This window comes from Scomber japonicus, chromosome 3 (genome assembly GCF_027409825.1).
Source record: "Scomber japonicus isolate fScoJap1 chromosome 3, fScoJap1.pri, whole genome shotgun sequence".
NCBI classification, from domain to species: domain Eukaryota; kingdom Metazoa; phylum Chordata; class Actinopteri; order Scombriformes; family Scombridae; genus Scomber; species Scomber japonicus.
In genome coordinates, this window is record NC_070580.1 from 12888786 (window position 1) to 12899850 (window position 11065).

At 40.2% G+C, this 11065-nt stretch overlaps 1 protein-coding gene across 1 annotated transcript; it reads left to right on the plus strand.

Moving 5' to 3' along the window:
- The first annotated feature begins 1412 nt into the window (after positions 1-1412).
- Positions 1413-10853, plus strand: dcaf12 (DDB1 and CUL4 associated factor 12). Its single transcript, XM_053316244.1, has 9 exons — positions 1413-1789; positions 3465-3755; positions 5528-5806; positions 5926-5986; positions 6102-6295; positions 6654-6719; positions 6897-7059; positions 8595-8773; positions 8886-10853. Exons 1-9 carry the CDS (start codon positions 1730-1732, stop codon positions 9042-9044), a joined length of 1452 nt encoding a protein of 483 aa, XP_053172219.1. The 5' UTR covers positions 1413-1729; the 3' UTR covers positions 9045-10853.
- The last annotated feature ends 212 nt before the right edge of the window (positions 10854-11065 follow it).

Below are 11065 nucleotides of genomic sequence, written 5' to 3' on the forward strand. Positions count from 1 at the left end.
TTTTTTTTAATTGCCTTTCTTCTTGATTTACTGTGATAAAAGGGTAAAAAGTACACTTACCTTACAGACACATAAGTGGTATTATTGTCTCCATTCATGACTTGAACATGATTTCTTTTATCATTCGTAAAGTAAGATGTCCACTTACTGATCCTCCAACAGCCACACAAATTGACATGATTGCAGTATAGTTGGTTCTGGACCTTCTCCATCAATGCCTCCTCTCATTTCTCTTATGATCTAGTTGCGTGGGGATTAAATGCAACTAGCTCCTTGTTATTTGGGGGATCAAGTTTAAGGGTTTGTACATCAGATCCTCTTCTAGGTCATCACATAATGGAACACAGGGCTCTAATGAATCTAATCTGAGTAGTATATTAAAAGGTGGGTGAAGGTGGATGAGCCAGACTCCTGAAATGTGATTTTCAAAATGTTCAATTTCCCCTTGAATGATTTGGAAGTTTCACATGATTAAATGTGCACATCTTTTCAGTGGTGAGACTGTTGATTGTTGCTGGTGTTACTATTCAAGCTTAATTTTATAATGGTCATTTTCTCAAGTATGATCACAACAGATTAAATGTGTTGACATGAAGCTGGTGAGGAGACTCCACTCTCCTGCTCCTCCTTTTCTGTCTTCCACAGCAAATACACTGCATTTTTATTCTGTTTGTGTCAGTTGACAAGATGGCAACAATACAATACGGATGATTGTCCATCCAGGTATTGTCAGTGGCAACTGGAAACGTCCAACTGTCAGCAGCCTAGTCAGCAGAAAAAAAGACTAATATGCAACAAAACAGAGGCCATATTTGGCCTGCCTGATGTCACCAGGGTACATACACTGAAATTATTTTAACGTTGACTGATTAAAATTACAATCCTACAGGAGGTAGATCCCAGATTAATAAAGCACATGATACCCTTAAAAAAAACATGGTGGCCACTGGGAGATCCTTGATGCCAGTATTTAAGAAGTATTCATGATAACAACTAATGCCAGGGTGTCTGATATAACCAACATACTCAACACATTCCAATAAAATAATTAATTAATAATTATACTTGTGACTGTAATAAACATTTTGAAGGAAGCACATAGGTTTTCATAATTTTCTGGTTCTGTGGGGGATAATGTAAGTAAATATACATTTCCTGAAAATCAATTAAAATAAAATAACAAACGTGCATTCATATGAGCAGAAAGAAGTGCGTAGTCCGAAATGGGTCTCTTTTACCATTAATTTTGCAGAATCATAATATGCTCTCAAAACAGAAATCTAAATCATCTGATATGGTCTGACGCAGTTGACGCGAACGAGCACGCAATGACGTCGCAGTTCGCGTACGACCTTGTTTTTGTTGATGTTTAATTTGAGTGCGGCTGCGCGCTGCCCAATGCTTTTGCCGTTGCTGACGCGACTCGCCAGGAAAAAAAGAGTGTGTGGACCCTCTGGCTTTAGCTAGCGACTGTGTCAAACCTAATAGGTTGTGCGGCCTGAGTGTACTATTGTTTTTGGAGGTTAGGAGGCAAGCTAACGATAGTAATTCTGCAATAATCTTAGCCTGCGACTAACCGACCTCTCCCGTATGTGATCGCCCTTCCTCGTCGTCGGACGCTGCCAGCAGCTAGGGCCAAGGAACAAAACAGCATATCGCCATTATATGATCCAGTGTCCAGCGTCAGTTTTACCCTCCATGTGGGTGAGGGAACTGTGTGTGTCAGACTATGGCGAGAAAAACAGTTAGCAGGAAAAGGAAGGCAGGAGAGCCCAAGGACCAACAACAGGTAGGCGGAAACCGGTGCTAGCCAGTCAGTTATTTTAGCATGCTAACTAGCACGGGGCTAACGTAGCCAGGTTTAACTGAATTAAGCGATGTCAGAGACATAATATTGATGACATTTTGACACATTAACAACTATATTATAATCGCTAAAATATCCACCAAGCAATCACAGTTGTGACATTGTTTAAATAATAATATAATGTGTTCAGTACCCGCTAATGTTAGCATGACGTTAGTCAACGGCAGCCCGTTATCAGTACGACAGCTAACGTTAGCAAACATAATCTTATTAGGGCTATTAATGAATTTATTCACAATATAATGTCTTTACTGTTTGTACTTTACACTGACAGTTACTTGTTTGGTTGGGGTTATCACTTTTCACCCTGAGTCACCACCCAGAGTTGTGTTAATCTTTATTTTCTTCAAGTAAACATTATCTTGCATTGGCTAAAACGTTAATATCAGTTAGCGTTAGTTCATTTAAACACTAATAATAATGACATTAACCTTTGATGGATTGACAGGCAAAACATATTTCTCATCAACACGATCTTTGCTTGTCCAGTCGGTCCTTGACATCACCAATGAGCCCAGTTGTGACACCTCAAAATATGCTTTGACATATTGGTAGACAGATCTTTGTAAAAAGTATTTTAAGATCTGTTTTACTGTTCTGTATGTCAGCTGTGTCAAGACATGTCTCGGGCCTGTGCGGCCACCATTATTTAGGGATAGCATTGTACCACATCTATATGAACTCATTCAGTATATTAGCGTTTCATTTCAGTTAGTCAATTAAAAGTCAACTATAATATTTCCGATTTTTATGTGATCTTAAGTCAAATGTCTCTACTGGTGTCTGTGTGAGCAATTACAGCAAAAATATGCACTTACAATGACCGTTTTCAATGTTTTTTTTTAATGACTAGATACCTCACACAACTATGTTTAACCAATGTAGGCAATGCTGTTGCTTTTCAGGGATCCCAGAAGGTATCCTGTGTGCTCAGCATTCTTTTAGCAGCTTTTAAATGAGTGGAAAATCACTCATCTGATGACATCATCAGATGAGTGATTTCCACTTCTTTTGATGATAAAACTAGCTGTTCTGGCAGTGACATCTTACATTTGTAAAGATTCATACTAAAAAGTATTTACATTTTCACAGATTGCCCTTCTTTTATAGTGTCTGTTGGTGTCCACCAAACCAAAAGCAAAATAATAAATCAACAACATAAACTGAAATATAATTTTTAAAAGCTGTGCAGTGGTATATATTAAGGTGTGAGTAGGAGAATTTATTTAATTTAGTTGTACAGATCGAATTTGATATTACCAACTATCTCACTGTTGCAAAGATTAAACGTATTGACTGACAAAGGATGGGACTGGTGTGTGTGATGTGACTTGTGTTTTTGTGTGAGAGAGAATTAGTTGTGTTCATGACTGTCAGTGCTATTGTGTGTTTTTGCTGTAATACTCATTTGAGCCACAATTGCACTTAAATCTATAACAATGAGAGAGCGGTATTAAAATAAGGATTAGGAAAGCTGAAATAGATGTGACACAAATAGATCTTTTTTTATAATTCATTAATTTCATTGAAAGCCATCTTCTCCACATTTTATGTAAAACACAAGTATTGATTATCATTGATTCTTCCCTTTCCTCAGCTGGGCTGGTGTCAGGCACCACACAAGCGGAGCCGTGTTTCTTGTTCATCACGTCATGCCCAGCAGTGGTGGTGCAGTCGGCGCTCAGTGGTGTGTGCTCTCCGGGGGCGAGAGTTTAGACCTCAACAGCAGCATGAGTTACGGCTCCAGCGGAGCCTGCGGGGCTTTGCTGCCGGCAGGCTCCCTGGGATCCTTAAGGAGAGGGAGTTCTCTCTGGGGCGACTTAACAAGGTGTTCGCTTCACAATGGCTGAACCACCGGCAGGTGGTGTGTGGGACCAAGTGCAACACGGTAAGATCTTATTTTTGCTACTAACTACTGCATTGATTGCTTAAGCATTCCTTTATTTCCAGGCCTACGCTTGGTGTTAATCAGAGTACTATCACTTAATCAGTAAGTTCACATGCACTCATATTTAAATAATAATGTGATTTATAAACAAAGAAAAGCAATTCTTAGATGATGGCAGCTGTCATTTAAATTCCATAACCAGATTACATATAATGAAATGAACTATCACAGTCTCTAAAGAGAAGAAAATATGTTAAATTTCTCTGGTAGTCTCTGCAGTGGTATCATTGTTTTACCTGCAGCTTAAGAATAATATTATTATATTTCATGAAATGTAATAACTAGCTTTTAGTACATTTAGTTAAAACAGAGTCAAGGTTGTTAAGAACAATGGTCAAGGTATTTTGCAGCTGAAGGACAGAAATTATGTTTCAGACACGGCTCTCACATTTTTGAGGGAAATACTGAATGAATCACTCTCCTGTTGCTAAAATATTATTTTATTTATTTATATATTTTGCAGCAAGGCTTTTTGACTTTGATCTAAAAAAAAGTGTAGATCCTAGTGTAGATTTTTCATTTGTGCTGATTTTGGGATTTTATTGTTCAGTGTTGTGTGTTTTTTAACATGTTAGGACCATGTTGGAAATAAATGTTTTCACTTTAGCATCGTATCCATCTTCAGTTTTATGGAAATCATAAATAAATAATATATCATATGTTCTGACCTGAGTGCAGACTTACTTTGTTTTACCTCCACCATAAAACGTTGTGAAAAGACACTGAGTGAACCAAATATAGAGCAATGTGGTTTGGCCGGGGGGGGGGGGGGTTAAGTGTGTTGTAATCTGGTTTATAAACCGAGCATGATTGTACCTTCAAAAAATGGCAGTCATCATTTATTGGTCTCCACCAATCCATTAGATGTCTGCAATTTTTCATACGTACAGCTGCTTTGGTTTATTGTTTTGAATAAGAAGTGTGAACTGATAGGAATTACGCACTTGTATTACCAGGAAAACGTCATATGTCTATTATGTGTACATTCAGTAACTAATCTGAACATGATTTTGATACTCAGATGTGCCCTGATATTTCTGTCAGATCACTGCACACACAATAACTAGGCTTTACATGATCAGAATTTTTGGGGCCGATCACCGATCAGTGAGTTTAAATAAACCGACCACTGATCCGATCACGTCTTCTTTGTTCACGCTCCATTTCTTAAACTCGGCATGCTCCTCCTCGTGTTCCCTATCCAGGTACATTTGTGGTGTTGAAACATTTTTCAGATGCTTCCCAACGAGGTTCTTTAGTGTTGCACAGATTGCAAATAGCTTGTGTTTTATCTGTCTGCCCACAACACCCACATGTTTGTTTGAATCTGACAGCTCATGATTCAATATTCAAAAAACTTTATTGTCCGTCACATTGTGACAGGGCTCAAAACTAGCTGTCGGATTCAAACAAACATGTCGGTGGTGTGGAACTTCTTCGGAGTAAATGAGACAGATAAAACACAAGCTATCTGCAATCTATTCAACGGGAGCATCTGCAAAAAGTTTCAACATGACAACATTGATCGGATCAGCGAATTAAGACATTATAGCCGATCTCACAAATTGCATAAAATGCTAAATATCGGCCGATCAGATCAGTGTAAAGCCTAACAATAACATTTCTGTGTGTATCGCTCTGGCTCAGGACTTTTCTTTCTGTTCCTCCTCATGTTGGGATAACCAGATCTCTTGTCTTCCTTTTATCTACAGCTTTTTGTAGCCGATGTCCTGACTGGGCAGATAACACGCATTCCCATGCTGAAGGACAGGGAGTGTCGTGTTGGAGGCTCTGGGGTGTTGGATGCAGTGGTGCCGGGGCGGCATTACCACCCCACAGGAGGCTCCCGTTCCCGGCTGGACCAGCAGGGCTGTGGGATCCACGCTATTGAGCTCAACCCCTCTAGAACACTGCTCGCCACAGGAGGAGACAATCCCAACAGCCTGGCCATCTACCAGCTGCCCACACTGGACCCTGTTTGTGTCGGAGATGTAAGTGGTTTGGATCACCCAGCCACTTTGTAGCACTGGCTTTTCAGCTTGTCAACTAGAAGCACTCAAGGTTGCATGAGTCTTACTTTGCTTTTACTTAAAAGTGATTTGTTTTGTAGGATGGCCACAATGACTGGATCTTCTCCATAGCGTGGATCAGTGACAATATGGCAGTTTCAGGTCAGTTGCTCGTATCAGTTAAGGTGTATGAATGAACACTGTTGAGGCAGAACATTTTTTGAAAGCACTTAGTAGATAAATAAATAATCTAGATATATCTTGTTTATGTTCCCAGGGTCCAGAGATGGCTCCATGGGCCTGTGGGAGGTGACTGAGGACGTGATGAGTCAGGCAGAGCAGAGTCAGAGTGAGCAGGCAGTGCCCTCCTACGCCCACATCTCCCACCGTGCCCTCAAGGACATTCCCAAGGAGTACACCAACCCATACAACTGTAAAGTCCGTGCTCTGGCCTTCAATAACAACCATAAAGTAAGGTTCACTGTTACACAGCTGTTGAGAAAATCACATAACAAATCTAAACTCACTGTTAGGATACAAGAATACAAGAAAGACAAATAATGACTTACTTATAATTAAATATTTATGAGGGGTTAATATTAGTCAGAGAGTGACATGTGGAGAATAAGGTGATCACTTCTCTTGAAAGCAGAAAATGACATTTTTAACAGTACCTTAGTGAGTGTTGTTGATTATAAAAACATAAAATGTACATATGGATCCTTTTTTTTTTTTTCATGCTACAAGGTCATATTTGGTGCCTGCTGTCTATGCATATGTCTGCTGCCACACAACTCAGTATTTGTCTTCCCCTGTGAATCTTTTTCAGGAGCTGGGTGCTGTGTCCTTGGATGGCTATTTCCACCTCTGGAAAGCTGAGCATAACTTGTGCAAGGTAAAGTCATACTGTAGTAGCTTTACTAAATGAGTTGAGTGTAATACGTCTTTTAATTATATACTGTACTAAACTAAAACCTGACACATTTCAATTGTTGAAATAACACAAACTTTACATCATTGAATAAAATCCTCACTTGGTTCTCATTTAATACCATGTGTTGCTTCCCTCCAGCTGCTGTCCACCAAGCTGCCTCACTGCAAAGAGAATGTGTGTCTGGCGTATGGACAGGACTGGTCAGTGTACGCTGTTGGTTCTCAAGCCCACGTTTCTTTTCTGGATCCACGGCAGCCTACACACAGCATTAAGTCTGTCAATTCCAGAGAGAGAGGAAGCGGTGAGTAATAGCACAAGCGGAAGGTGACTGACCTCTCTAACCCAGCACTTAGTAAGCTGTGTATCTCATAGGGCTGTCACAAAAATCAAGTTCGGACGAATACCAGATGACACACAATGAATTCGAATGTATTTGAATATCTGCAACCCCCCCCCCAAAAAAAGCACTGTCATTCAAGGTCATTCAAGGTCTGTGTATCATTCGTTCATTTAAGCTGCCATACGTTACTCTGAACGTAATGTGAATCTTCATGTTTTTGATGGACCCAGACTATAGCTAGCTTTACATACTTTATATAATGTATTATTTTATTAAGCGTCCTCCTGCTCTCAGGCGTAAATTTTGGGGCTCAATATATATACAATAATCACCACATTTCAGTATGTATGAATGTATTAACAGGACTGCCCAGTAGAAGCGCAGCGGCTGGGGGCTGGGAAGTTAACCTACTGGCCAGATCCAGAAACCGCTAAATTAGTGCCTCAGAAGAATTAACATTATTTTACACACACAGACCTGACCATCCACGGCATAGAACCCCAAATATTTCCAAACAATGCTTTTCAGATGACTTGGGGTCATAATTAATCAGCTCAGGGCGGCTTCTCTGCGTGTCTTCCATTTTCGTAACAAAACGTATCATTTCTATAATTTACAGATGGGTCAAGAGGGGGTGTATGTAGCCTACAAAACTTTTAGAGCGCCCACTGCTGGATGAGATGGCAAACAACAAAATAAAAACTAGCAGTCTAATGCACTAAGGGTGACATTTTAAAATTGGTATCGATTAATTATAGTTTGAATATGATTTTTTCACGTCATTTTCCAACGAATGTTTGAATATTGAAAAAATGTTATTGCCCTAGTGTCTCAGCCTGTATGACGCCATCTTGTATTCCCAAATATATGCCTCTAAGTGGGCAAGCGTCCATCAACCCACAGTTCCTTGTCCGGAAATGACCATACAGTTACCATAGGGATGATATCATCAGACTTCACTCAGTGCATCCCGTAACATGGCCTGTGATAACGTAGTCCAATTCCTGGCTGGCACAGAACATCGAGCAGCATCGTCAGCACTGTGCTGGCAGCTACCTGTAGTGTTACGCTGCTTTCAGACAGCAAGCAGCTGCTGACCGGCAACATCACAGTTTCTTGTTTTGAATTGACAGTAGTAAAACACTTTGGCTCCTGGCTACTGCTGATCTCACCAGACTGTACACCACAGACTGCCACTGTCCTCCTATAAGTATCATATAATCTCAATACTCAGCAAAATGGACTGGGGGTTTAGCTTAATAAAAAAAAAAAAAGGAAATGGTGAGCAACATATAGTTAATTGTGTGCTAATACTGCTTCTTTGGACTTTCTGTTCCTTCATTAATCTGTGTGTTCTCCCTGCTGCTGAAGAGAGAGTCAGATTGAAAACCTCGCTGTGGTTTCTGTGGTTTCCATGTCTGAGTTGAGACAGTGTAAACAAGCAGGGGGAGGGCTAATGTTCACTTTGTGTTTACTCTGTGTGTCCGTCTGCGCAGGGATCCGTTCAGTAAGTTTCTATGAACACATTGTGACAGTGGGTACCGGCCAAGGTTCCCTCCTCTTCTACGACATCCGGGCCCAGAGATTCTTGGAGAACCCTTTGAATCCAGCCGGGGGGTACCGAAAGTGCCCAGGAGATGGCATCCTCAAGCTCACTACAGGGAAAGGCTGGCTGGTACACAATCTTTTTTTATCTATGTTTACAGATTCATTTTATAGTCTTCAGTCTTACCTTTTCTTATGTCCTCACCATCCTGCTCTTCAACTCTCTGTGTTGCCTTTTTTAGAATCATGATGAGACGTGGAGGAGTTACTTCTCAGACATTCATTCCTTCCCCAACGCGGTGTACACCCACTGCTATGACGACTCTGGCACCAAGCTGTTTGTAGCAGGTGGACCGCTCTGTTCTGGCCTGCACGGCAACTACGCAGGACTGTGGAGCTAGCCTCTTCGTCCCCTCCATCGCTCTATCACTACATCCTCGTCCAGATTTTTATTTAACCAGTCCCTCCATCCCTCTCCCTCTTTAAGTCCATTGACATCACAGTCTTTGGCGTGTGTCTCTGTTTTGCATTTTTGCTCACATGTGGACTCAGGAGCATGATCTTGCCCCCACCGTATCACGGCTTTGAGTATTGTCCTTGTGTTTCTGTGTCCACATCACACTATCTGTTTATCCACTATCCAAGTACTCCTTTGCTCCTTCCACCTAAGCTACTCGAAGCGAAGTCTGCCACTGAGGACCTCAGAACAGTTTATACAGTTATATAGGCGTTCATCATTTTAAACAATGACATACCACTCGCAGGGATTAGGATATGGTCTTTTGCTGGCTTGTTTTTGTATGTAAGGATAGTGTTTCCGCTGCTTCCTCTGTGATAAATGACAGTGTCTTTGTGTGAAATACTTGTGGAATTTTCTCCCAAAAGTTCCTTTTTCATTCTCTCACTGAAATGGACGGCAATAAAGAGAGGGAGAGAGGAAGAAGGACTGACGAGACAATTCATTTTGAAGGACTGAACCGGAGTGGAGTTTAACATTTGATAGAGAATATTTACTGTGGAACAGCCCGTCCTGTCCCACAGCAATCACAAAGAACTTCTTTCTTCTCATGTCAGAAGTAAAACGAAGAAGACAGCCTGCCCAACGGAAACGGGACTTTGTGTTCATATTGAGATGATGTAAAGGAGAAACATTAAGATTGCTAAATGCAGTGTTGTTGTTCTGCTATTAATTAATCCCAACAAGTGTATTTTATTTTTTTGACTCTGTGTGAATTGACAGGCATACTCCCTGCTGATATTCTAATTATTCTAATTTGCTTTATGTGTATTTATTTTCCCCTTTTCTCTGTCACCTTTTTTCAAATGGTCAGGGTTGTTAATATGTTATTTGTTTTTTTTTTCTTTTGAAGGATGTTTTGTCTTTGTTCTTTATGTTTCTGTTCTCTTTGACCAGAACACTTTCAGCAGGGTTTGTATTCAGATTCTGATCTGTAAGTGTTGTGGTGTTACTAGAGAATTTACCCCAAGATTTTGAGTTTTGGTAGCAAGTTATCAAATATGATGATTGATAGATAACTGGGTTCAATCCCCTGTGATTCTGGGACTCCTCCACAGGGACTGGTGTAGCTCACTTTGATCTTGTCAACCATCCACCAAGAAGGATGCAAGGAGAACTAACACATTTTTTTGGACTCTACCCTGGAGTCAGATGCTGCAGGCACATACACTTGTTGTCACAGTTGTAGAACTTTCTTCCCCCCCCCTCTTTTTGTATCAAGGAGTGAGTGATTCTGCTCTTTTCCTTGTTTGGTAGAGGCAGGGTAGGCTTGAGTTACTTTCTTTTTGCCTTTCTGAAGTCTTTCTGTGAAAGACTGCCACAGGCGATCATAGTTTTCCTTTTCTACATGGAACTTTTCTCTAGTTTTCATGATAATGACAGATTGAAAAGAGAAACCCCAATTACGACCACAAATTGATCAAATAACCAACACTTTTAAAGTGTATTTTATATATAAATGTGTATATGTATGTGTAAAATACATAGGGACAATTGCATACATTTTTATGTATATGTCTGAGGAAGTGTGTGGATTGATGTGTCTACTTGGTGATGCCCTGTTTTTTTATACACGCCTCATGAATGTTTTTACAAATGACTGAATCTGAGGATATTGTAAAATATAAACATCTGAAAAAAAAACAAGCTATTAAATCTATAAAAAGAGTAAATAATAAAAATTAAACGTATATTGATGTAACGTTTCCCCTTTTTCATGCTCATTCATCATTTAACTTCTTGAAAGTGTTGTATTAAAATGGTCCACTGCTGATTGTGTTGCCTTCAGTGATATCAAACTACATATTGTCACTGGTCGACCAGTCTGCACTCTTGGTAATAAGGACATCATGTTGCCGTTAGGAATACAAATACACGGCAACATAAAGCACAAGATGGTAAAAA